This window comes from Patagioenas fasciata, chromosome 2 (genome assembly GCF_037038585.1).
Source record: "Patagioenas fasciata isolate bPatFas1 chromosome 2, bPatFas1.hap1, whole genome shotgun sequence".
In the NCBI taxonomy this organism is placed as follows: Eukaryota; Metazoa; Chordata; class Aves; order Columbiformes; family Columbidae; genus Patagioenas; species Patagioenas fasciata.
In genome coordinates this window covers 115599261-115627060 of record NC_092521.1, presented here as the reverse complement: position 1 = coordinate 115627060, position 27800 = coordinate 115599261, and the positions used below count along the sequence as shown (strand labels likewise).

Here is a 27800-nt window from a genome sequence, read left to right as displayed (position 1 = left end):
ATTTCCCTCCTCAGGGTGGCTCAGTACACCTTGTAGTAAAGCAGCCTGTTGTACATCAGTGCGCAGCGCTGCCGCCAGCTGCCCTGAAACCACCAGCATCTACCCGCACACCCAGACTGACACATCAAGGCTCCTTAGCTAATCAGTGACTTGATGATTTTATTTTAAATACCATGGGCCTAATGGAAAAGCGCAACATTTTCTAGTCAACCTTTGTGGGATTGGAAATGAACCTTTTATTCTGCTCCTTAGTTTTTGATCTGTGCTCCTTGTGTTGTGATTCCTAAGCTTTCTCAATAAAATTTAGTACTAAATTTCTGACAAAGACCCTTGGAAAACTTTTAAAGTGGTTCTTCTATTTCATTATTATCTTTACATGTTTATAGAAGTCAAATACTAGCCAGCTGATAGATTTTCTTTGAAGTGAGATCTGTGGTGTAGCTTTTAATTACACTACTTCAGGTGTGATTTTTTTTTTTTTTTTTATTGTAGTACTTAAGGGGTATGATGACAAATTATTTTTACTGTATTTCACCTATGCATTCCTAGATCATCTGTGGAGTGTTTTCACAAAGTCTTTTTTTTTCCTTGTGCTCCCACTCATCTATTACAGTGACTGATTTTTTTCAGACTATTGTTTTCCCTGTTGACACTCATGCTGCTTCTAAGAAGCGTGCTTCCTTCCGTTTTGTGTTTAGATCTGCTTAGTATCTTCTATTGACACTTCATTTTCTGAAGTAAATGTTCTGGGAAGCAGCTGTTTTCACAGCTCACTCAGTCTCTGGAATATTTAAGAACAAACAAAAACGTGCTTTTGGATAAAAGTATCTCACATTGACCCAATAGGCTGCTGATGAACTCATTTGACCACACTGATTCAATTGTGCCAACCTTTAGCAGTATCTTCTATAAATGAGAGCGTTGTAATAGCTTAAGTGCATAGAGTATATGATGTATTAATTAAATCATAGAATAGTTTGAGTTGGAAGGGACCTTCCAAGGTCATCTAGTCCAATACCCTGCAATGAGCAGGGACATCTTCAGGTTGCTCAGAGCCCCGTCCAACCTGGCCTGGAACGTCTCCAGGGATGAGGCATCTCTGGGAAACCTGTACCAGTGTTTTACCACCCTCATTGTATTATAAAACATTTCTTCCCCATGTCTAACCTGAATCTCCCCTCCTTTAGTTTAAAACCATTACTCCTTGTCCTATCGCAACAGGCCCTGCTCAAAAGTCCGTCCCCATCTTTCTTACAGGCCCCTTTTAAGTACTGAAAGGCCACAATAAGGTCTCCTCAGAGCCTTCTCTGTGAGGACAGGCTGAACAACCCCAATTCTCTCAGCCTGTCCTCACAGCAGAGCTGTTCCAGCCCTCTCATCATCTTGGTGGCCTCCTCTGGACCCCCTAGAATGATTCCTTGAGTGAGAAACCATCAAATATCTTTGTTCTGTATTTTGCATGGGTTTAAAATACGCTAACCTGAGTGTCAGTTAAAACGTTGTCATTTAAGCCATTGTCTGGATATAGAGCAGTCACCTGTCTCTACAGTCTACAGTATTTGTGTGTCTTCCAGACTTTGTACATTTTCAAAGAAGTGAGCACCATCAAGGGAAACCAACCACCTTTGAAAAATGAGTCCCTTTTCCTCAGTGCTAGCTAGTGCCTATTCTAAATTTTACTTTATTGTGTTTGCAGGGTTCCATTTTTGTAATGGTAGAGTTTGTTATTCTTTGTTTAAATAAACATGCAATTTATTTTTAGAAGTATAGATGTTCTAAAAGAATCTTCATAAAATCCTCTTGTGTTTTTCCAGGTGCTGATTTATTAAAGCTGACAAGAGAGGATCTGGTACAAATCTGTGGTCCAGCCGATGGAATTCGGCTATATAATGCACTGAAATCCAGGTAATATGTTGAGTGTGAGGTTGAGTGGGGTTTGTTCTGTGCTTTACTAGAATCCCCTGTCCTTAGAACTGGGAGATCTGGGAAGCCATTGCGGGGATGGGCCTCGATGTCCGCGAGAGCTATCTCAGGAACTGGCAGCAGCGTGTTTCAGAAGAGCCTCCTGTGTTCGCCTTCAGGGCAGAGCCCAGATGAGGTGCTGGCACTGACCAGTCCAAAGGCAGCCTGTGAGACTGGTACCAGTGCAGTTGGGCGCTGCCGGTTTGTTGGCAAGACACAAAACTTCTCGTTTACGGCAGCCAAGAACAACCCCAAGCTGAGGCCTTTTGGGTATTCGTTACCACTGACCTTTGTAAGAATTGTCATCGTCACTCAGTAGTTATGTTCCAGGATTACGATGTCTTGATTGAAATTTTGTTAGAATCCAGTAGCACCTGAGAGACTACTTACCATTATATTAATTTTTAATTTTTTTTTGATCAGTCGAGAGAAAACATTTCAAGTATACTATTAGCATAACAAATCTACATTTGTGACATCACCTTCCATATTTCCAGGGCAAATAACCTTTTCTCTGATGTGTGATTTGTTTGAATTGCAGGTCTGTTAGGCCCCGTTTAACAATCTATGTCTGTCAGGAGCCATTACGGAGCATTCAACTGGAAAGACAAGATGCAGGCAACGGCGACAGCAGCAATGGTGCAATATATGGTATGGCACATAGGGGTCTCTCAGCATACCATTCCTGTGTCTTGAAGTCTAAAATAAGATAGATGGGAAGGAAAAAAGAATAGTGAAGAGGCTGAATTTCTTTTTCTGGTGTGCAAAGTTATATTTAGATCAACTTTGCTATTTTAACACTGCAGGGGATGAAAAGACTGTCGAAACCTCTCAAGATTAAATCGTTGGGGTTTTTTGGTTGGTTGGTTGGTTTTCAGTCCATTGATAAATGTAACTCTAGTTACCTGGTAATTAAGGAGCTCTCAAATTAGATGTGCTCTGTTGTTACAGCCAAGGTGTTAACTGTATAAATGCAGGTGCATGTAAAAGCCACACACAAATAAAACACTTAGATTCTTTCCCGTTTTTCAGTCAGGTTTTGCTGTGCGACTGAACTAAACCGGGTAGAGCTTAAGCAAGGAAAAACAGCCAAGCAGTCTGTGGGCTCATGATTTTAGTATTATTTTCCTGAGAGATAGCTGTTGTTTCAACACAGATGGAAACTTAGTACTTAATTGTAAATTCATGTTGATTTACATTTAAGAGAGTGAAGCTGTTTGAAATTATTCTTTTCTTGCTCTTGGCTTTGAGAGAAGAGGCCTCCCTGCCCAACCAACTGAAATGTGCACTGGCTGCTGCTCTAATAGTCGTTGTGTATTTTCCATGCAAGAATTGAGGCAGAGGAGGATCTGTAAATAGGATGCTGTCTCTGTTAAATACATCTTTTCCCTCTGGATATCTTTAGTCTTCAGTTTGGGACAGAAGAATGTGCAAACATGGACCTGCCAAGGGCTTCCAGCACTATTAAATAAAACTATAGAGCTGTAGCTATAGCATCAAACTGAATAGCTACTTTGTCTTACCATTCTGTTTGTTTGAGGTGCTGTATTTCCCCCCTGCCACCCTTCAGCTCAGAGGTGATCAGTAGGAAATTTATTCAGACAGTTGAAAAAGGCTTTATTTACCAAAAAAATAAAATCTACATCCTACATCCCTCTTCAAAGCAACGGTGTAGTAGTGTGAGTCAGGCATATTACCTGCTTGAGACGGTCCAAAACTACTTCCAAAGTCATCGTTAGGTGAGTCTTAAAGATGCATTTTAACTCTGTTTGACATGACTGTGCCTTCTGGTGCAGGATACACGAAAAAATATGGAATTTGCTTTCAGTATCAGATTGAGTAGAAGCGTCCCCTTTGTCAGAGAGGTTGTGCTTGTGTCTTTACCCTGAAAGAAAAGTCATGGCAGTTCATGCTGCTTACTGAGAACAGGAAAGAGTAAAGGTTTCTAGCTTTTAAAATTTTTTAAAGCCAGACTATAAACAAATTGTGGTTTTTTAAAATATAGTTACTTGTCATCAATTTGTATTGTGCTTATTTATTTATTTTTTTTCTTCTTGTAGTTTATCATGCAATCTACTTAGAAGAAATGGCAGCCTCAGAAGTCACACGCAAGCTTGCTTTGGCATTTAATATTCCTTTGCATCAGATCAACCAGGTTTACAGACAGGGTCCCACAGGTATCCACATTCTTGTTAGTGACCAGGTAAGGAAATGTTATGAATTAAATAGAATAGAGGATTTTCTTGTGCTTGCTTGTTACTGTTCTTTTTTTCTGTTTGATAATGCAACCTAGTGTTTTCTGACATTGAGAGTATTTTTTCCTTTTAATTAAAATGAGCAGAGAGATCTGTTAAATGTCACTCTTCCTCTACCTGAATAAATTCCCGTTATGAAAGGAGAAAGGCAACTGGTCTGTGTAGTTCTGAGATGCTTCAGTAATTACTTAGTATGTATTTACTTTGAACATGCCCAAAGGCAGGTAGCGTTTAAATACTGTAGAACTCGGCTTATTCAGGCATCTGCTACACATATTTAGAGTTCCAAAAACACAGCAAACGGTAACAAGCTCCCAGCTGGTTGTCACATGATTAACAAGCAGTATTATGACAGTAATGTATTTTAATTTAATTTGGTATATTCTTGTCATTTGCTGAATAAAGCCAAAAATATGCAAGTACTTATAAAAGGCTGTGTTTCATATCTGATGTATTTATTTTTCGCATTGGTCATGATCAGGAGGGTTTCACAACTTCTTTTATTTTTGTAGATGGTTCAAAACTTTCAAGATGAGAGTTGTTTCTTATTCACCATGATAAAAGGTACAGTGTCTTTTCTGACAGTCTGAAATACAATTGTTGATTCTACCAAGGCACCTTCTGTAAAGCAGAATATTGTTGTAGTAAAACTTCCCCAAGCAAAGAGTAACAGCAAATCTCCTGAAGGCTGACTTGCAAATAAGATAAAATAAAATAAATGTACATACAGTAGTGGCAGAAAATATGCACAAGTTCTTCCTCTTGTAGTCAGACCTTTCATGTTCTCCAAGATTTCAGTTCAGAACCAGTGTGGTGCTCAGTAACAAACTTCATTTTAAATACAGTCAGCCACCACTGAACAGTGCTTGCTGTTAGTCATTGGTGAGAGTGAAGTTTCAAAATAATAATGAAAAACCAAATATTCTGGCAGTAGTACCTCTGAAGTTCAGAAACCTGAGTTCAGATAACTGAGTCATGATCGCCAGCAGAACCAAGTAAAAAATTCTCCGAGTATAATAATCTTTGGTAGGCTGTTGTTGTAGACAGGATGTGGCCGTTTTGCTGGGCAGACAGCAGCATGTTTCCTCTGCCTAACAAAGACTCGCTCTTGTAAGGCTGCGGTTTAGCAGCGAATCGTAAACTTGAACAGGAACAAACTCCTCCACCCCTGTGCTGTCAAATGGGTGGAATGATTGTAATTGTATGGATGCAGTTGCACTGGGATACAGCCAGCCTGAGTCCATAAACATTCACATTTCTGTAATCTGAGTCTCCTTTTTAAACACAAGGTGTTTCAGGTGAATCTCACACTTCCTTAGGAGTCCAGCTTCTTTCTGGTAGAAGCTGCCAGGAAGTTGCTGCCATCATTGACAAGTTTGACTCTGCAAATTTTACCTAGAGAAACTGCCCCAGCCCTGAGGATACCATTATAAATTGTTCATCGTAACATTTCTGTTCAGCACAAGTAGGAAATTTTTAAAAGCTACATTTTTGCTGTAGACGAGCTGTGTTTTTCAAGTCTGCTTTGCTGAATCAGCATCCTAATTTGAAACTAATTGTTCTGTGTAGTGTAAAATCTGTTTGCGTGGTCAGTGATTGTTAGAGACCTGTTTATCTCAGCTGTTAAGCCTTTGATGGTACTGCCAGCTTCTAAGCATAAACTCCACAGGGGTTTGGGGTTTTTTTAACACTCTTCCATTTGGTTTCCTAGTTTAAGGCTGAGCATCACAAAATAGGCTATTAAAAATATATGCTAAGGATTTATTGGTCTTGCAGAAGTGAAGTGCCTTCTATGATACGGTCACTGTCAAATGAGGTGGGTTTAATGAGTACTAGGAAGAGCTCAGAAATAACTGGAAACCAAAGAGATTTTTGAAAGTCAGTTGTTCTTCAAGTGCTTAGTCTGGATAGCAGGCCACTGATATTTCACATTTCAAGTTTAATATTTTGTAATAGTAATAAACCTTTTCTACGCAGTAAAAAACAAGTCCATACCTAGATGTGTTGCTGTGTTGCCTCATGTGTTTATGGTTCTGTTTATGAAAGACTGACACTTATTTATTTTTCAGCTGAAAATGGTGAAGGCTTCCATATAATTTTGAAATGATGTCACACAATTGCTAGACTGATACTCCAGTGCAGAATGAAGTCCTGCCTAAAGATTATGAAGATCATCCAAAACCTTAGGATCTAACTTCACCGTATGTTTCATATTGAAAACACAAAATGACCTTTCTAATGAGCTGTTTGAGAGGTGAACTTTCTTATCACTGCCATAGCTAAGTGTCCTCATGAGAGGTATAATGCCATGACAGCTGACGTACAGGCATGCAAGACAACATAAGCAAAGGTGCTTGCCCTTTACCGAAATAAGGCAAATAATGGCCAGTAGATACAGGTTCTAGAAGCAAAGCCCTGTTGCTTTTCTATTCTCTGTATCCAGTTGGAGATGAATGTAAACTCATTTTGGGGCATTTACCTTTCTGTGCCAGTTTGTCTGTTACTTGCTTGTACCTTAACGCTGGTTTTATTTTTTTGACGTTAGCAGAGCACATATTAATCTGTGTGGAGATGAGTTAGTTAAGCTGATCGTGATCAGGTTGTCGAGAGTAAAGCTGTCAAAACAGCTTCCCGTGTAAATTGTGTATAAGAGTGTATGTAAGAAGTGTAAATGCCAGGACAGGGCTTTGAAGAAGCCCTAGACAGATGCAATATATGCATGCAGCAAACTGCATTATCAGTAGTACCTTCTTGGAGGGATTAATATAAATCCCATGGGGTACCAAGTAATTGTGTTTTGCTTTAACAAATCTAACGGAAAAGAATTGCCTATGCATCCTTTATGTTTAGTTTCCTAGGTTCTCTGTGGGGAACTGCTGCAGTTTAACTCTTTGCTTGTAAAATTGTGGGTTTAAAAAATACTAGCAGCGAGAGGTGGATTTTTATGATTTAGTGGAATTATGCTGATGAGGGAAGACGACCCACGGGCACCACGGGGCTCGCGTAGCTTTCAGCAACATCAAATAAATTGCTTAAGAAACACTAAATAGACACCATTTTAGTCTCCTTGCCAGCAGGTGGATGCCTTGCTGTAGTTACTCTTCTGGACAATTATCTCACCTTTTCTGTTGACCTTTCTTTGCCCTCTGATCCATACTGTACAGCTGTTACAGTGCCTCCTCCACATGACCAAATATTTGCTTTTCTTTGAAACAGGCAATGTGCTTTTTCCATATTTTGGGTATTTCTTGTAAAGACTCAGCAGAGCATTTCCTAGGTTAACATGAAGTTTCAGCTGGTTAGGTACTTAGAGGGGAATATTTCAGGCGGTATTAAGTGACAGCTCCATACTTGTCATTTGTGCCTTTGAAAAGTTCCACCTTAATCTCCAGCTTAAAAGCTTGGGAATAGTTTGCTTTTTTGCTGCAGTGTTCAGTGTAAACAACAACTACAGCATGTAAAAAAGCAACTTTGATATTTCATTCCCTCTTTCATGACTGGCTCAAGTGCTTAGCAGAAAAGCTTCTGAAAGCTGTAGCATTTTGAAAGCTTAAATTCATCAAAGCTAGAGTTTCTTTCCTATTTTTTTTTTCTGCACTGAAAGTAAAATTTTATGTACTTAAATGTTTCTGCCTATAAGTTGTTCATCTTTGGGTATTGTTTGGTCCTAGTATTTTCTTGAACTGACACTTGTGTCTTTTCAGCTCACACCGTATTCAAATCCAAATGTTTTATAAAAGTGGAAAAATCCTTGATTGGAAAGTATCCAAATATCTAATTTTAAAGAATATTGAAAGTTGTACAGTAGTTTGTCCAGCTCACTTGAAATTGGAGTTAAATTATGGCACCAGCAAATTGCTTTTGTTTTTTAATAAGATGTACACATTTCAATTTAAGTATAATAAATGTTTTTCAATAATTTTGTAAATGTGCTTTCTTTTTTGTTTACTTTCCCCCCCACCCACTTACATGAGAGATACTTCTGCTGTTAAGATTTAGATTAACTACGGGACCAGCCATACTGGTAGGTAAAGGTGCACCCACAGATCTTCTGCTTCTAATAGAAAACCTAGGTAACGTTGAAATAATTGAAACAAATTCAAATTTGACAACAGCTGATTGTTTATTTAAGTGTCCTATATCAGAGTAGGTTCCATTTGTTTTTTTACATCTTTAATGCAGTAGACATACAAGGTTCAGTATGGTCTTAGAAAAACAAAATGAGCCAACAAAAGGCAACACATCTCGACACACTGGTACCAATGGCTTCCCTGGTACAGTTGAGAATAAAATCTGCTTAAAATGCTCCGTTACAGCAGTATCCTAACAGAGCTGTAAGGATGATTGTAACAACGCACTTCCACCACTGGGCAAAACAAGCCCTGATTGGCTTGCTTAGTAGTAGTAAAGAAATCCATGTACTGCACTCATATCTTTAATTTATCCTGTAAGATGAGATCTTAATTTTCTGTCCCCATTGTCTATGAATGTGTGAACACAGCTGCTGTTGGCCATGAAAGTCTCTTAATGTTCACATGCCTTTTAAAAAGTAGGTTAAAATTTTGGTGGGGGGAAATTGCAGTACTATCCAGTAGTAGCTTCTCCAACTGCTTTTTAAAGCCAGTATTTCTATTAATTTTCAGTAAACACAGAGGCCCTGAACTCTTAAAACATCCACACGCACACAATCAATCTTACACAAAAACGCTTTCTGAGCTGTTGAGTAGTTTATCACAGATAATTAAGTTGCTTAATATAAAAAAATTTAACTGTCTAGCACTGAAAAAACTAAGGATGAAAACATGGCCTTAAGAGTTAATACATATATTTTATTATCATTCAGAAGTTGACAGCTTCTTAAATAACCCATATGTGAAGAGTTTGGCTTCCTACACTTGAAAACCACAGGTTTGGTTTGGTTCAACTCTTGCCTGCAGATTTATTTGCCCCTGTGCTTGCCGTATCCCTAAAACAGGTGGGACAAACAGCTTGAATTGAATTCCTTGCTCCATTGTAGTTCCTGTAACAACCTGGTTTCCATTCTTCGTCTGTAGCGAGGTGTGACTAATACACCCACCCCTTCCTAGGACCACTGCAGCCTCCCCCGCAACCCGAGGAGCTGGCAGAGCGCGCAGGGCGGGCCGTACCGTGAGCACCATGTAGGAGCGCGGCAGCCGGTTGCAGTCATGTGCATGAACTCTGCCGCAGCGGAGTTCTCACCCCTTTTAAAGGCTGATGGCATCAGGCATGAAATGTGCTTCAGTGCTGGGCAAGCTGTGCACTACCACAGAGTTCAACTGAACCAAGTTCAAAAACTTGAAAAGTATTTCTATTTATGTAGTTATCTTGAGGTACTATCTTTTGACATTAGCTATTATATCCTGTTATGTAATTAAAGACAAAGCTGAATCATGACAAAGTATAAGCTGTTTTGCTGTAAGAGCTCATGATTACCTTACAGTTTTGGTCAACATCTGCTAAAGCCAATCTGTCCTTAAACCTGATATTTAATCTGTCTTGTATGTTACAGAACGGCAGGTTCAGTTCCTTGGTGGGCCAGACTTGAGCCCCACGTTACATTAGAACTTCACACTGAACAGTGCTTACAAACGCAAATGAACTTCCAAGTTTAGTGAACTTTCACCAAGTAGCTGCTAACTCTGAAATGCCCCCACATTTTACACGGTACTTCAGTTCTCATGCCAACAGAAGGAAGGAGTTACTAATGCAAACCGAAGCATCACCAACTTAATCCACAGCTGCACATTACGTTAAAGATTTTTACCTGGAAAAAAAAACAATGCTTTTCTTGTCACAAAACTGGATGACCAAACATCACCATTAGGACTGTCAGGAAACCGACTCCTTCCACTGACTTGCAGTCCCACGGTTTTCTTCAGCAACAACGTTTTCTGTGTGGTTGCACTGACTGTCAAAGAATAATACAGCATCTGCAGAGGCGCTGCCCGCTCCCTCCCACTGAGGGAGGGGGTGTGACTGGAGCAAAGTAAGCATGGACTTTTACGTGAGGTAGATGAGCCTGCGGATGAAATAAACATAACTAGTAAAAAGAAGCAGAACACCTCAATAAGTCAGCGCTCACTAAGGCTGGGCAGCTAAAAAGAAAGCATCTGTACGTAACGTGGTACTATCCAAGGTGTTTCTCCTGACATGTAGTTCCCGTGCTGCAACCAGCTGAGGCACCGTAATGTCTGGGCACACTCACCTGCTCAGGGTTCCCACTTATTTCCCAATAAAGCAGCCCAGAGAGCTCCCTGTCACAAGAGGCCCATGTTCTGCTGCAGGAGAGAGATGGATCCCCAGCTCCCAAAAAAAGACTTGTCTGTATCTCATCACCTATATTCCCTGCTTCTGTCATCCTAGCAGAATGGAATAGAACTGGGCATCTGCCCTCAGGATGAGCTCTCCAGTTCCAGAAGTGTTAGGATGCAGAGCTGGGACACGAAGCTGCAGACAGGTTTAACAGTAAGGCTCAAATGCTGCTGCTTGCCCCTACAGGCCACCTCTGACCTAATGGGGGACGTACACAGAGGGAAAGAGCTCATGGCTGGATTCCAGGGGCTAACAGCCCTACAACCCATTAACTGAAATCTCTATGCAGGTGTTTTGATATGGGCTCTGTACATTAATGTATGTTTTCAGAGAAATTAAGAATGCCACCAAGCAATCCTAAAAACAGAGAAGCCTCTCTTCGAAAAAAATACAGAAAGCAGATCATAATTCCAGCAACAAAAGTGTCATGAGTTATAAACTGAATTAGATGATTATTACTGCCCATATTAAAAAAAGCTTCATTTAGTTCCTAGAGATGGGAACCCAATGCAATGATATTCAGACTCTTTCTGTCCTCCCTTGCCTGGGACATCTGCAGGACTCATACAATCTCAAGCAGCATCACCCACTTGGGCATTCCCACCCGAACAAATCAGCCAACACGTACTCTGATGCGCTTGATTCCAGCGCGCGTGACTTGCTGACAGTCATACAGCTCAATTCTCTCCAAGTTGTGGCAGTTCTCCAGGTGTTCCAGGGTCACATCAGTGATGAGAAGACAGTTATCAAGCTCCAGTACCTGCAGCCTCTCGTGACCACATGTGCTGTTGCTCAGATGAAGAATCCCATCATCAGTGATCAATTCACAGTGAGATAAGCTCTAAAATGGAGAGGCAAACAATTGCTCAGTCCTAAGTTACTCTGTCCTCTAAAAATCAGAAATCCTCTTCAACCTCCTCCATTCTCATGGTTAAAGAGTTATAAAGAATATACAGCTGAAATCCAGAAGAGGAACAAAAGAAACAAATCTACTCAACAAAAGAAGAACTGTGCATTATTCTAAACTTCACTTCAAAATGAGTAGAATCCCACAACACAAGTCACCAGCAAACTCCACAGGCACCTTTGCTCTCTATAAATGTGGAAATTCTGCCTAATTGTCACACCCTCCATTACCAGCAGGTGTACACAGCACATGTGCTGTGCCAGAAACAGGAGACAACCATAAAGGTTGATCCAGAATGTACAGGAATAGGACTTCCTGTTCCACAGCTACCATGTTCCACACACAGCACAAGAACCACGCCTGTGCAAGTCCACATAGGCAGAACAATCAGACTGGACTGATTTGCCAAATACTGATTTCAGGAAAACTGTGAGTGCTTAGCACCTCGGCCTGTACATACAAGGAGTAATAAACATCTTGTGCAACTGCAGGAGCAGGTCTTTACTGCAACAGTCAGCATAATACACCAAAAAATTCTGCTCCTTTTCAGCATATTTTTTCACTTCCTTGAATTTCAAAACCATGGAAAAAGTTGCAGCATCTCAGGCAGTAGCACCACATAAAGCAGTTTCCTGGTTCCTTTAGGGAATTCATGACTTTTGGAGAAGTGTGCTGGTTTTGGCCGGGATAGATTTAGTTTTCTTCCTAATAGCTGGCATAGTGCCGTGTTTCGGATTTAGTATGTTGTTAATATGCTGTTGTTTCGGTTTTTACCAAGCAGTGTTTATACCACGTCAAGGTCTTTTCGCCTCCTCACTCCGCCCCACCAGCGTGTGGGCTGGGGGTGCACAAAAAGTGGGGAGAAGACACAGCTGGACAGCTGACCCCAACTGACCAAAGGGATATTCCATACCAGATGATGTCATGCTAGTCTAGAAGTTGGGGGAAGAGACAAGAAGGAGGGGACATTTGGAGTGGTGGTGTTTGTCTTCCCAAGTAACAGTTACATGTGATGGAGAACTGATTTCCTGGGGATGGCTGAACATCTGCCTGCCCGTGGGAAGTTGTGAATTAATCCCTTGTTTTGCTGTCCTGATTTGGTTAAAAACAAGACCAGTTCTCTTGTAGTGAATTTTCCTTTCAGCTAAGTTTTTTTAAGTAACTGCACTTTTCTGAATTTAGTTACATGTTTTTTGAGGCACTGTTCACTCCAGACTGATAACTAATGGAATGCAGAAGAAGCTCATGTTTAGATTTATTGCTATAGCAAGAAAGGACTGATAAGATTTCACACGTTCCATAAGTGAGAGGGGGCGTATTTGCAAGGAGGGGCGGACAGGACAGGTGACTAAAACTGACCAAGTATTCCATCCCATCCACATCATGCATCCTATAAAACAGGGAGATCACGAGGGTCCTGCTCTCTTCGACCATGGCCAACATCTGAAGAGGACCCTGCCTGTCATCCCTGTGAATCCCAGGCCTGGTTCCAGACCCTGCATCTCTGAATCCAGGTCCAGTTTGCTGTGAAGTCCCACCCAGGACTTCTGTGTGCCTGGCCTGCAGCTGCTAGAATGATACCAACTCTCTATGGGACAAAGCGGCTACCTCAGGATATTCAAGATTGGTTTTGTATATTTTCTCTATTTATTAGTACCATTAGTAAAGCCTTTAAAACTTTTACAACTTGCAGGACTCTAACTTGAAGACTCTCTTCCTTATCTTTCTATCACCTTTTATGGTGGGGGGGCTTAATAGGGTGAGAGAGTGGCTGCATGGTGCTGAGTTGCTGGCTGGGGTTAAACCACAACAGTCCTTTCACTCTCCACCCCTTTTTCTGTACCATTTACGTCATGCTCAGGTCTCACACTATCCAATACATTCTCACTACCCTTCCCATCTTTATATATAATACACAGATATCATTCCCTTGGTCTCCAGACCACACCTGTGCAGTGTCTGCAAACGTCCATCAATGTCCATAAAATGTCCATCAAGTTCATTAAGTCCATGACTTTGGGCTCCATCTGTTATGGTAGGCACTCAGAACAGGAAAGATGGTGTGTTGTGTGGAGTTAGTGGCCACCAAGGCCATAGCACCACACCAGCTACTAGGAAGAAAATTAACTGTGTTCCACGCAAAACCAGGACAGGAAGCAATGATGATGACAACAACAGGAAATAGACTTTCCTTGGAGGAGGCTTAAAAACCACTCCTCATCACCTGTGAAATAAATTCCCCCAAGTCTTATGCACTAGAAATGAGCAGAATCTATGAACTCTACTCCTCTCACAGCAGGCTCTGAGGTAGCTCTTGGCTTTCTGCTCAACACTGTGTCTTGACTGTACTTGTACCCAAGTCTAATGGTGACTGGTTTTAAGTAGCATTTCCTTGCCACGAGTGTTTTTCAAACAGCAACTGCTGAAGAAACACTGGCAGCAATCTAAAAATGCTTTTTAACTTGGCGCAAGCAAACTAGCACTCAATATCTCCTGCCAATCATCTGAATCAAACGTGTACTGAGTGAAGGGAGGGGCTACATCACTTCTACTTTTATTTCTATCAACTCTTCAAGTCCTTAAGTTCTCTTCTAGATGCACTTTATGCTTGTGTTCTGAGCATTCGATTTGGCTCACAGCCTGGAAACAATTGGCAGCTGCAGGGTTAAAAAACATTTATAATAGACCTGCTGTTTCAAGGAAGGACAGGAGGTTACGGGGAAGCAGTCTGCTCGCTAATTAAGAGTTTTCCATCCCAGGAAGTAAGCAGCTTATAAAATTCAGCTTTCCTCAGACACTGTATTTGGTACTGAAAGAACAAGACAGGATGTACAGCTGAGTTCACAGAACTTTGTAAAACAAATATACTAAATGAGACGTACTTTGTATTAAATTATTTTTCTGTCTTCATAAGTCTGTTAGAAAGTGTTAATAACAACAAACTGATTAAGATAATGACTTGAAATCTTCAGAGCAAAAAGATATGGTTTTTTTTTTGTTAATACATATTATTAAATGCCATGTATAAATCAAATATGGCATGATTTACAGTGACAGGAAAAAACAGTACGATCAACATAACTGAAGAATTCAACTGTCTTCTCAACTCCAGGAATGAGTATTTCACTAATAATGTGAATGTACAAACACTTTCCGGAGAAATTACTTCTTAAGTCCAGTAACAAAGCATTTGTGTACTCTGATACTGATGAAGACAGAACAGTTGGTTATATTGGTCTAACAGCACTTTTGCTTATTTCCACTGTCTACTGAGTCTCCAAACACCAAGAAACAAATCCAAAGTTGATTTCTGCAACTTTAGAATATTTGTTTGAACTGCAGATATACCTAAACACATGCTAAAGCACAGCCACGCAAGACTTCACAGAATCATTGGCAGTACATGATTTCACATGTGAAGTACCAAGATGAAGACCAAAGCTATCACGCAGGGTATTTGGCACCTGCTCATATGTTCTTCCTTTCCCTGTAGTTCTCAGCCATCACTGTTAACTCACAATTTTTGTGTATGTATCCTTCCTACACATAGGACATATACATCCAGAAAAAAAAGAGTTTTTCTGGTTCACTTAGAAAAGGGACATTATTTTACCAATGCCATGCTTCCCTGTCTGTGAGGGTAACATACAAAGGCCAGCAATTAGGAGCAGGTTCTGAAAAATACTTGGAAATCATGAGGTTTTATGATATGTCTGGTGAAGCACTGGCAGAACTGGTACAAAAGATCTCTTGTGAGTCTTGGTTACAATTGGGATTACAAGACAAAAACATATCTGTTGCAGAAGAACAGAATGGATCCCGTGTGAGTGTCTCCACATTTCCTGACAATTCTTGTTTGACTTAACATTAAGAATTATGGTACAGAAGTGAGGCTGAACAATTAATAAGCAAAAAGTAAAAACCAACAACAATAAAAAATAGTGAACAAGCTCCTTTCTAAAGCTCTCTCTCCTCATGGCACTACCTTAGTAACACTGAGTAACACTAATCATAACACAATTTAATTAACGAACCTACAAACCTTCCTTTAATCCCATCTAAGAACAGATTATTAAGATCCATGTTCTCTCAGGTACATCTCAGGTACAACAAATGTACACTTACAGGACAACTGCCCCTAAATACATGAGCTCCTACTCTAAGGACAGTCTAGTAATTTTGGAGTACCTTGACCAAAGAACAGCCAAATTTATGTCACCTGAAATTGCTTCTGATGTCCTAAAAGATCTAAGCAACCACTCCCTTGAGAACAGCTCTTTGAAATGCAGTAAGCGCGTACCCCCCCACTGAAGGCACCTCAATCCTCTCCAATTACGTTCAAAAGTCTGGGTCAAAAAACCCTTCTATAATACACTGTGTAAATGACCTTGGGAAAAACTTTTGCATGCGAAACTGATCAGAGTGATCACATTCATCTTCACTGGGTGGTTTTGTTTATTCAATATGTGACATAGAGTGTCATACTCCCTACGAGAAAACAATTAATGAACATTTATGAGTGTAAAGGGTCTGAGTACTGTACATTGAACCAAATAATCAAATATGAAGGATGTTAACCATACAATATAAGCTTTCTGGTTATTACTCACTGATTTGGCAATATTTTTTATCACACAATGCATGTAAATATTTTAGGAGTAACCTGCTTCTTTTAGAATACTTCTGAAACTTACTGTGCAACATATACACTCAGGAATTTTTTCTAGATCCAGTGTCAACAGCCTGGTTTCATACTGAAGGAGCTCTGTGTGTGTGTGTTTGGAAGCATGTATTAAAAGTTCACAAACAAAGAGTTAAACTTACCAATGCTTGTAGCTTAGGACAGTGTATAGAAAGTTGTATCAACGTGCTGTCAGTTATCTAGAAATAAAAGAAACCAAACAACCATAAGCAACAGACAGTAGGAGGGCCAACCCTCAAATAGGATATATCTTTCTCTACCAGATGAAGGTTCTTTTATTCTGGAAAATACCCAGTCACCTGTTACTCTTCAAGTATTTCCCTGTTTAGAATTTTCCAATAATTATTTTAATTACTATCACAAACACAGCTCTGAATAAAAACCCAAAGTACATTTAACTGAAAGTGCTGCTGTTCGTATTGGCACTGCACTCTTATACTGCATGTTCAAATATTCTTTTCCACATTAAATCTCACCAAAACACATTCTTCCAAGTCCATCTTCTCCAGCTCGTGGCAATTCTAAAATAAATATCAGATAAATAAAAGATGAAATAGAACAACGTATAGACAAAAAAAAAAATCATGCACAGGACTGGCAATATGGGAAAGCTCAGCTTCCAAGAGGATATTGTGAGCTAAATCCCTTCAAGTATTTGATTACCAGTAAAGGACAAAAAATGGTAAAAAAGAAAGAATAAAATCCACAAAGCACCACTCCCCACTCAAACATGGACATTTTCAGCCTTTTCTCTTACTAAAGTTTCTCCTTCTTGCCCTGTAAGGGTTGAACAGTATGTGATCAGTACTCACCTCCTCTTGGGGTCAACTTCAATTCAAACCCCTGGTCTTTATAGCCTGGGCACTAAAGTTAACTAATCTGCATACAGATAAATCCAGCTTCTGCACTGAACTAATCTGAAATGCACTTAAGTCTGTGAAACATTCTCTCTTCACCATCATACTTTAGAAAGAAGTCTTAAAAGCAATTAGAATTGCTAACGAATGCTGAAAATATTAAAACAGGGTCCACTTCAAGGCTGGGAGAAAGCTGTGTTTCACATTTACACAAGCAATTTTCCCAATATTCTGAGAGATCCTCAGCAAGCTTTCAGAAGTGCTTTCAATATCTGATCATGACTAATTTCAAGAAAATGATGTAACCTTGTGACCTCGCAACAGGCCACATGGTGCCACAGCTCAGCTCAAACCCAAACCCTTGGTTTTTACAGGCATAGGAAGAAATGATGTAACTTGCAGCTCTCAGAAGCAGCCTTGAGGTGACCACCAAAAGCCCAAGGCTGCAGGGTCAAATCATTAGAAAACCACTCTGTTTAACCACTGTGGTTAGAAAAAAAAACCCCATCATTCACACTAAATATCAGCAGTGTAAATGAATTCCGTCTACAGAGTATTATTTTAGTGTTCAGATTACCAAAACCAGCAAGCATACAAGTCTATCTTGAAGCATTCGAATCCATCAATATGCTTACTTTACGTACTTACAGCAGGAACCAGGGCACAAGCGCATATAGTTTATCATGTATAATGTAAGTATTTTTGTAATTTAGAGGTATGCTCAGAATAACCTATTATATGGTGAATTGGGGGGTGTAAATATCACAAGGGCATGTGTCATCTTTATAGGGGAAATAGGGCTAGAATACATAACACAAATTTAGAACTACATTAAACAAAATAAATCCAACTGAAACATACTAAAAAAGAGGGGGAAACGTGAAAAATGCAATGATGGCAAAACAGACCAAGCTAAATATAATCCAAAAATAAAATCACTTTTTAGTCCCCCCGTCCACTGGGTTCTTCCTACTTTCTTTCTCTTCTCATATTCCTTCCCATCGGGACTACATTGATTCAAAGCTGCTTAGCAGCAATGAAAACAAGGTGAGCTCTGCCTTTGGAAATGACCCTTACCCGTGCTAAAAGGGTAAAACCCGCATCTGTAAGATGTGAACATCTTGCAGCTTCCAAAATCCTGGAAAAGTTTTAAATGTTAAAGAAAACATTAACAAAGAGAAAAGCAAATGCATTCAAGATACAAATCTGTTTTCTACAACTTAAAGCTCCCAACAGCAAATTTATACATATGTCTATTTTTCACAGTAATCTGCAATTAAAAAGTACTAGGTAGACTTTTGATCCAGCTTATCAGAAGATTCTAATAGTCACAGACCAGATTAAGTTAAATCCTCAAATCTTCTCAACTTTTAGTGGGAAAAAATTATACATAATTACAGACATTTAGACCTCTTGTTTCAGTAAGACAGCAAAATGCTCATGTTTTCTCATGTGTTATCTGAGGAAAGATATAGGAGAATAAGCCCCGAGTTAAGGAGAATGCAGATGAAGATGCATCTAAACCCTGTAATCTAAACACAGGATGTTGAGAAGCCACAAAACTGAGAAAGCGCTTACTAGAAATTTGCTCAGAGCCTCTGCGTGAAGCAAGTTACCAGAAAGCAAGGAGCTTAAATCCTCCAAACCCGCAGTAAAAACAATAAACTATAGCAATACAACCCTAAAGAAACTAGCAGTGTTTTGGAAGGATAAATCTAACACTGTTTTGAGAGGTATTGGGAAGCAGCGCTGACAAAAAAAAGGGTCAGGTGCCCCAAAGAGCACCACTAGTACACCCAACAGGCCTCCAACGTGTAATGGCTTTTTTGGTAATTGTTTTCTTTTTCTTCTTTTTTCAATGAACACTTTTTACTTCGCAGGTGGAGCGAGTATCAAGATGACTAAGGGGAAACCACAGAACTGTGCAAAGAGAAGCACGAACCCAGTGTGATTTACCACAGCAAACAGGACTTCTGTACTGCGGTCAGTAGGGGAGGAGCCGGGGCAAGATGGACAAAAGAACCTCTTGCTGCAATAACACTGAAGAGGCATCTAGATCCTTCCACTGGTTTAGGAGGTCATTAGAAAGCACTCTCTCCATGGATAAAGCGCAAAGGGAAAAGTCACGCTGCGCACACATGAAAAACGCAGCCCCACCAGAGTACGGGATGTGGGGCTCTGACTGTGACTTTGCTCAATCACTCTTTTCCAAGCCACAAGCAAGAGCGCAGCTGAGTTCAGAGGGAAGCAGCCCCCCTAGGGTCCACCCTTGATAACCAGTTCCAGAGTGCTAGTCTTCACGAGCATGATGGAAACTCAAGAACCGCCAAGAGACAGGTGCAAGACACGTACTGCTTTCCACATGGATGGTTGTAATGCCCCTGGATTTCCTTTCCAGACTCACATTTGGGAACCTTGTGCCCTTCCATCATGGGCAGTTAGCAGCCTATCATAAAACACTCTCAGCTACTCTGAAAATTACCTAGGATGCCAGATAGGAAGAGAAAAAAAAAAACACCACTACCACCACAAAAACATGATTCAGTTCACATTTGTTACCCTTTAACTCACTTACGTGCTTTCAACCCCGTCTACACTTAAAGCCATTGGATTCCCAATCCCATTGCATTTCTGGCTTTAAAGGGGGTGAGGGGAACCGACATCCACAGTGTGCAAAGCAGTAGGGATGCTACTTACTGCCCACCTGGTTGAAAAGCTCTAAAGAATATGGGAACAGGGGAGTAAGAAACCAGAACACCAGAAGCTCCAGCCTTCCTGAAACCAGGTGTGCAGTCAGAATGGGAAGTGAGCTACATATACACATGCTGCATCAATGATATCCCAGTACGAAAAACAGGTGGGAAGGCACTGGGTTGATATGAAAATAGGCAAAGTTCTAATTTTTGCTTTGTTTTAGTGATTGTACTTAATGACAGAGGGCTCTTCTTTTTCCAGGTACAGCTGACATTTATTTTCCACGCCATGACTCATGACAAAGTACATAGCACAGGAGCTGATGAGGCAAAATGATACGAGAGCAGATTTCCCACTCTTATAAAGCAAGGTTCTCTGAGGCAGACCTCACAGTTGCACTTATCATCTACAGGTGCCTTTTGGGGACACCTGGAGCGTCCCTGCACACACCACCTCCCTGCTCCAGGTGAATAAGCAGCAGGTTGGAGAGAACACTGGTAGGGTTCAAGGCAACCTGATCCTAATTTTCACAGCCTCACCAAGACAAAGACATTCATGATTCGTGGGTGCTTTTCTTGAGAAGCCTCATCAAAACACCTATTTATATTTTAACACTAAAAAGTGTTAAAACAGGAAAACAGAGAGGGTATCAAGCACTTGAGTGAGCAAATATAAAAAGGGATGAGGTGACAGCTATATCTTGACATAGAGGAAAAAACACAGCTGAAGGGAGTGGGTCAAGCTTAGGGTTTTTTCCAAAGAGGTGTCATTTGTGAGTGGTAACAGAATACAGCGGTACCCTGGAAAGCAGCACGGGGGTTATCCAAGACCCTGGAGCGAAGCAAGAGTAGCACAGCACAGAAAATACTCAAAAGATTCCTAACAGTGCCAGCATGTCCAACAGAGGCAGGAGAGTTTTTTTCTTATTCAACACCATAATACTCAAAAGGTATGAACAAGTGTGGAATTCGGTTTCCCTTTGATTTCCAACATAAGTTTTATCAAATACTTTCCATATATGATCCCAAAAGTCTCGATGTAACGAGCTGTATCATCTGTCCTTCCATCACGCACTCCTCAGCAATACTCACTGTAAAGGGTCATTTTGTTCCTTATACTGTTCATCATTAAAGGAGAAGAACGGCAGACGCCTTCCCCCTTGTGGCACAGACAGGGGCTACCGCTTTACCTACCAAAGTCAAAATAATTCCTGCTACAGTGGTACTGCTCTTGGAAAGAACTGCACAACTAACAGACCTCCCTTATTTCCAATCTGAGATGCGAAGTGAGAGAAGGCGAGAAATCGTGGAAAAAGACCAGTAGTAACAGCACAACTTCCTAAGGAACACAATTAAGTGTGTCAGGAGACTCTTAAGCCCCAAGCACAAGCACACGTAAGCTCTTACAAGCATAAACCGTTGCATGAAGGGGACTGCCACTCTGGAATTGTCTTAAGGATGAGTTTTCTACAGTAACAAAAGCTCTTTTTCACTCAGTCAGCTAAAGGAACACTGCATGACAGCAGATTGCACACCGGCGCTTAAATGTACCTTTCCCTAATTTCTACTATCTACACCTCCCTCCATTTATCTGTGATTGAAGTGTGAGAAGTTGCATCTCCTGCACATTCCTGTCACAAATGGCAACTCAGTGTAATCAAAAAATCTTTTGTTGTGATTTAATTTACATTAAAATGAGACCTTACAAAAAGTATTTTATGTCTCTACAACCAGAGAGCTGCTGCATGACTGAGCTTTATTAATAAAGCTGAAGCTGTCCCCACTTCTGATAATATCACCATCACATATACATTAGCACAAACTACACTAATGTATAAGTTTATATATTTTTTTTTAACTGACGAGCCCTTATTACTCAAAATATATCACATAAGTATCCGTCCTCAGTGCTTACAGGGACATTAGCACACTCCACATCAGAGTTCAGGAATGTCACGATATACTGCAGAGCATATTACAACCACATTTATAATCAAATCTGTAAATATAATACTCAGGTATGACTTAGCTACTTTTTTGTAAGACAACTGCAAAAATCACATCAGAGCATAAACATCACAAGACAACACAACTACAGACATTTGCACCTTTTTTAAAAAAAAACAATGGGCTTTATATCTTCTGGTTTTTAATTAGTCCTTAAAATATTTAGCTAGAAGCAGAGAATTGAACTGCTAGGCTCAAGATGTTTTATTTGTCATATATTAATTCTTGTTTTTCCAATATACAGTGAACTACATTCATATCCGAGCTACAGAGCCCTCAAGTTTATATTCAACTGGTACTCCCAACTTAATGCTTTGATTGCAAAAGTGACACAAACAACACAAAGCTAAATCAAACCTGTGGATATCGGCTGATTATCTTCAGAAGTGAATTTCTTAGATCAGGCCAGTAACAAGGTGACATACTCACGACATGCTCATGACATACTCACTTCAGCCTTGGACAGTTTAGACCAAGTGCTGTGAGAGAAGCATCTGTCAGGTTGCTACAGCCTGAAACACAGAGCGACTGCAGTCTGTGACATCCTCTACAGATTTTTACAATGCCTTCATCTGAGATTTGCTGCAACACAGAAGAAGGTTTTGAAGTTACTTCACTGCCAAGTAATCAGTTAAGAACAAAAATGAAGTCATATTACTGTTATTATGACACTGTATATAACTATGGCAACTTGTGGATTTTCAACCAAAAAATACCACTGTGAAACTATGTTCATTGATAACATTGAAGATAATCAACACACACATTTCCCACTTATCTGTGTATTTATTTTTCCACAGATTTTGAGTACTGCTCAAAGGCAGTCAGAAGCACAAATGGAGAGTTGTTTGTTGTCATCTTCCTCTTTCACTTTGCCCTTTTAAAAATAATTTTCACATCATTTTTTTTTATTTGTACTTGTCATTGTATGAAATAGCTCGCTGCTTATATGTTCATAGAGTTCAGGTCTTTCGTTCCAGTGACTGTTCCAGCGCAACAGAGAGTTTAAAACTCGACAGCAGGAAAGCCAACTACCTATTTGCACTGGAACAGCAGAAGCCAAGGGTAAAAATCCTTCACCTCCGGATAATTTTCAAAGCAAGAGCTACAGGTAAACAATTAGATATAATCCGTTCTTTACAGAGGATAAATGTAAAGATCAGGTTTGCCCTACCCTATGCAGTTGTTTTTAGCTGAAAGATCTAACTCAAAAGAGGGTTTTTCATTTCTTTTTTTTTACTAGATATTCTGAAAGAAAATAACTCTAAATTTGGAATGTGAATAAAAAAAGTTCTGTCTCTGAAACAGGAACTCTAAGAAATAGCCCCAATGCAGCTGCACACAAAATAGCAACAGGAACTGGGTTACTGGGTGTGTGTGCAAATATTATTTTGTTTACAGGTCTTCTATTCTGGATAAAATATTCTCTCCTTCCACCACTCCTAGCTCCAGGAATTTAATTTTTCTGCTGAATGACTAATCACTCATGGCAAAATAGGTTATTTTATTTTCTGGCCTAATGTTACACTTCCAATTACAACAAAGACCTCTACTGTATTTTGAATGGAAAAGACATATTCCTTTTATAAGCCGTTCATCCAGGTACGCTGATAACACTATAGCATATTTCTGAGGCCCCTACCACAAACATTACCTTTCATAGATGGAAACAGGATGAAAAATAGCAGTAGCTCAGCACAGAGGGAGACCACTTCGTGCCTTCTCCCCTAACCCATCACTTTATAATATCAGTAGCTTATATTTGCTGATCATTCTGTCAAATAAAAATTATTGCAGACAGAAAACTAGAAATCCTGACTTCTTTTTGTGGATCCAGAAGGATTTGCATCATCTACAGATAAGAAAATATTTTCTGGAACTGTATTGTTGCCTTTAAGAGATATTTATGAGCAAATAAACCATTATTGTTGGGCAAAGAAACTATTTTGGAGGTAAGGTCTACGTAAATTTTATGAGATGGGCAAACCCCTTGAGTTATATATGAAAATTTTCCATTCTGAAATCACTTGTGATTTCAATGCCTCTATCCCTTTCAGGAAAGAGAAGTGCTCAACAAATGCCTGCAAGTCCCCAGTTTCTACACTCTGAAGGCAGTACCTTTCAGATGTACAGTTTCCAGAGTTAAAATCAGTTCACTCCATAGCTGCTGCAGCTGGCCTGGCATTTTACAAGCTCCACAAAACAGAGCTGCAAGAATTAAAGTGCGGATCATACAAAGCACAAGGAGACCTGCTGTGTAAAAATCAGTGCTATCTCTTTGATCATCAAGAGCCTGGCTGCTCCCGGAAGCTCGCATCTAAGCCCTACCATCAGGACACATCTCCAGTGAAATAAAGCTTTAAAGCACATGTAACAAGGTAGGACACATAGACTACCAACTCAAAAAATTCAAAAGGGAAAACACTTTTACTCAATAAAGTTTTTTTTGTTTGTACTTAACGTGTACGTACAACAAACATACTGGGCAAGGGAAAACTCTGGCACACTTCAGTGCCAATGGCCCTTGTAAGCAGGAGGGATCATAACTCTCTATCATCAGAGCACTTGAGAGCCTTCCAGAAAAATAACCAGAAAAATCTGGTCTTGGTGCACCTCATTAGTCCCAGGTAAAACGCAACAGAAAAAGAACTTTGGAGGAGAAGGACAGGAAAAGGAAGAGCGAAAGCAGAGGAAATTACATACTGTGTTGATTTATTTAAGTGTGGTTCTCATCGAAATAAGGAATTTCCTTTCATACCTGTTACCTTTAAGTGCCCAACTTTAGTGGGCATATAAATTTGGATTAAAAAATCTGAAAATTCTCTTTCACTAAACATCTGGCTCATGGAAGCTCAAGCTTTGTATTTATATTGTTCGTAATTTCTGCAATTTTTTTAATGTAACTTTTCGTAAGTCCTAACACTCCAAAATGTTCAACACTTTAAAGAAATCTATTAGGTTCAAAAATCTTCATCCAGTCTTAATAATAAATGGTCCCACGACACATTCGTTCAGGAATAATGTGTAAAACATATCTGAAAGTTTTAGCCCAAGCAGATTTTATGATATATTCTAGCAATAAAACTGTGGACAACTTGAAAAAACCCAAACCAAAACAATTCCATTATTCAAATTTGCAAGAAACAAAAAATGAAATTCAAAGTTATTTCAATATTTTCTAAGTCTTATTTACAAAGAGTCACTTTAATACATTTAAAATCTAAAAGGAGATCTTTCCCATTCATAAAAAGTCACATCTGAAACAAGAGAAAAGCAAACACAAAACACAGCAAATCTAATTTGTGTGTACTCTTTAAGTAGAATTAAAAGTACATGAAAGATTCCCAGTCATTTATTTACAAATGAGTGTGTGCTTCCATTACTCTTGAAAAAGCACGCACTTCTCCTGCTACCTAGGGGGTTCTGAGTCATCTTCTGTTATAAAGCCATAACATTTTACTCTCAATTATGTAGCCCAGAATATTGCTTCTGCTCAATTAGAAACCTTAAAATTATGAACAGACGGAAATGTTTGACCTTAATGGAAGGGAGAACAAGAACTACATCTGTAAAACTGCATGATTTAGTGGATACACAGCTCATGATATTTGCATCAATGCAGTTCGGTCTTACTCTAGTGCTCGCTACAGTTAAAAGATGTAATGAGGAGGAAAAAAAGAAACCAAAAACCCAACACTCCAAATCCACACTCAGCTGTAAAAACAGCCAGCTCATTTAAGAGCTCTATTCCACACAAAATTCTGTGAACTGCACAGATGTATTGTTTGAAATATTTAAGTGTGTAGCAGATCAATTAAGTACCATTCAAAAATGGTTTATGATTCTCAGAGCATGTATCTTATGAAGCTTCAAATACTTACTGTACAGGATTGCAAATTCAGGATTACAAGTTCATGACAATGATTTTGGATGTGTTTCAATGCTTCATCTTCTAACTGTGTTTAGCAATTAAGTCAGACATAGGAAAAGAAACAAGAAATTAAAAGCACACCAAAGCAACCCAAAGAAAGTACACATCTTGTAATATTGAACAGAAGACTATAATAAAACCAGTATTTTTTAATTCATGGAGATTTCAAAAACCCAAAATAAAATTTTATTCCTAAAGGATCACCCAAGCAGTTATGTACCTGTGTGCAACCTCTAAGAAATAGAGCTTTTAGTCCACTACACCCTTTCACCAGTGCTTCAATACCATCCTTCGTAATCTGATCACACCAGGAAAGATTCAAATGTTCCAGATTTCTGCAACCCTCACTGGGAGAATTAAAAAAATACATAAAGTTAAATCCAGCCTTCAAATAATCATAACAGTGGGAAACCCAAATTAAACACACTGTTGGAAATTAATGATAGCCAGTGGACTGTGCCAGGCCTCCACAGAAAAGTCATGAGAGAAGACCACACACAAACATCATAGTCTACACCCAAGATGTGCAGGATACAGGATACAGTCAGTGCTGATACACAGTATTAAGGCTCTGCACTGATTTTTTAACTTTATTAAATGGTGAACAGTTCTTTAAACACTTTAACACAGAAACACTGAATCTTCTTACCTTAAGCCTTTCAAAGAGCTGTTTGTGATGGCTACACAAGATGTCAGATCCAGATGTTTCAGCTTGGAACAGAATCTGCTAAGACTGTAACACGTGCTGCAAAACAGCAGACACACTAAAAATACCTTCAGTTACTTCTTCTTCCAAATTTCCCCATCAAACAAAAAACCCCTTTGACTTACCTGTCAGTGATTTTTGTGCACCCGTTTAGATTTAAGTGTTCGATGTTTCTACAGTTCTGTGCAAAGGTCCTGAAACAGTAAAAAAAAAGCTGGAGAATTAAGACAATGTCATAAGTTGTAATACAGTCACTAGAGTGTACTCTGCCCTCTACCTCCTTGAATGTCAGTGAAAAAGCTTCATCTTCAAGCCACAGAGTAATTACATGCATGCATGCATGTCGACTGCATGTGTCTCAGTGGCTGCTTTTTCCTTCCACTATTGCAAGTTTCTGTCTTAGGTCACTCCTGAAACCAAGTGTTATTCCTCCCTCAGATACCATTTGAGCAAGGTATTTACATCTGTCATAAATAAACCAGAACTGACTTGCTTCAAATGTCTTAACTAAAAACATTAAGGGTATAAAACAGAAAGGTTTAAATATCACAGTAGTTAAATACCATGCTGCTGGGGAGAGTTTTCACACATCTCATTACTGAAGCCTTTGAAAGTCCTTTTAAGGAGCTCACACCCACACCAAATGAAAAGGAACGTACCCTGCACAACACAGAAGTGGGACCTAAACTTACTGGGCTACTGATGGAAAGCTCTGTGGGTTGCAAGTTAGTTATGATTTTAAAAATTAAAACACATCTGTGTGCACTACTGGCTATGAACTCTAAGGACGACTGGAGCTATTATACTGTTAAAAGCCTGTATGTATCATTATCCTAATTACCCAGAAGAAACACAAGCTTCCTTTTCATCTCTTCAGATTAATATTTACATCTGCACTGCATTTCAGAACACTGTTTTTATGCCCATGTTTCCTCCAACTGCATGGATTTTATTGGCAGGGGTGGAGGAAACACACAAAAACAGTTTTGTCTGGAGGCTTGCTGTGGTTAACAGATCCAACTACACACTCAGCTGGTAACAACTTCCTGGCTCTCCAGCGCGGACTGAAAACAATGGAAAAAAACCCAGCAAGGAGTTATACTGCTGAGTTTCCACTTGAATTCTCAAAACAGCTATTCCAAAAATCATGTATTGGAGGGAGATTTATGATGGAGACACTCTTCAAATCACTTGGAGAGACACTACACTCTTTAATAACTTGCAGAAGAGCAAACTTTGCCTCTGAGATTCAAGCATGTCCTGACAGAGCTGCAACAAATATTCACCACTTACATAGCCAATACCTACTTTGGTAATTAGCTATTTTTAAACAAAAGTTGATGTAGAAGAAGGATAAATTGAAAAAATAATATCACCCGCAAAACTAATGGATCTGGAAACAACTAAGAGCAAAAAGCCTGATAGGAAAAGTCACTTTCTAAACAAG

The 27800-nt window shown here is 39.6% G+C and overlaps 2 protein-coding genes across 6 annotated transcripts in view; one reads left to right on the top strand and one right to left on the bottom strand.

The window, feature by feature from the left end:
• Positions 1-8145, top strand: part of UBP1 (upstream binding protein 1) — a 41258-nt gene extending 33113 nt beyond the window's left edge. For 3 of the 4 annotated variants that reach the window (XM_065833029.2, XM_065833027.2, XM_065833030.2), the window contains 5 exons: positions 1815-1905; positions 2504-2613; positions 4023-4165; positions 4730-4781; positions 6287-8145. In XM_065833029.2, coding sequence (XP_065689101.1) covers positions 1815-1905; positions 2504-2613; positions 4023-4165; positions 4730-4781; positions 6287-6324 — 434 coding nt within the window. In that variant the 3' untranslated portion in view covers positions 6325-8145. The remainder of the gene's footprint in view (positions 1-1814; positions 1906-2503; positions 2614-4022; positions 4166-4729; positions 4782-6286) is intronic. The other variant, XM_071804802.1, reaches the window with a different exon arrangement.
• A 1862-nt stretch (positions 8146-10007) lies between these two features.
• The window catches only part of FBXL2 (F-box and leucine rich repeat protein 2), a 50433-nt gene continuing 32640 nt past the window's right edge, over positions 10008-27800 (bottom strand). For both annotated transcript variants that reach the window (XM_065830459.2, XM_071804803.1), the window contains exons 6-15: positions 26479-26547; positions 26297-26392; positions 25868-25994; positions 25598-25672; positions 22168-22298; positions 18094-18154; positions 16636-16680; positions 16282-16338; positions 11179-11391; positions 10008-10257 (exon numbers count right to left, since the gene is read on the bottom strand). In XM_065830459.2, the coding sequence (XP_065686531.1) occupies positions 10150-10257; positions 11179-11391; positions 16282-16338; positions 16636-16680; positions 18094-18154; positions 22168-22298; positions 25598-25672; positions 25868-25994; positions 26297-26392; positions 26479-26547 (982 nt within the window). In that variant the 3' untranslated portion in view covers positions 10008-10149. The remainder of the gene's footprint in view (positions 10258-11178; positions 11392-16281; positions 16339-16635; positions 16681-18093; positions 18155-22167; positions 22299-25597; positions 25673-25867; positions 25995-26296; positions 26393-26478; positions 26548-27800) is intronic.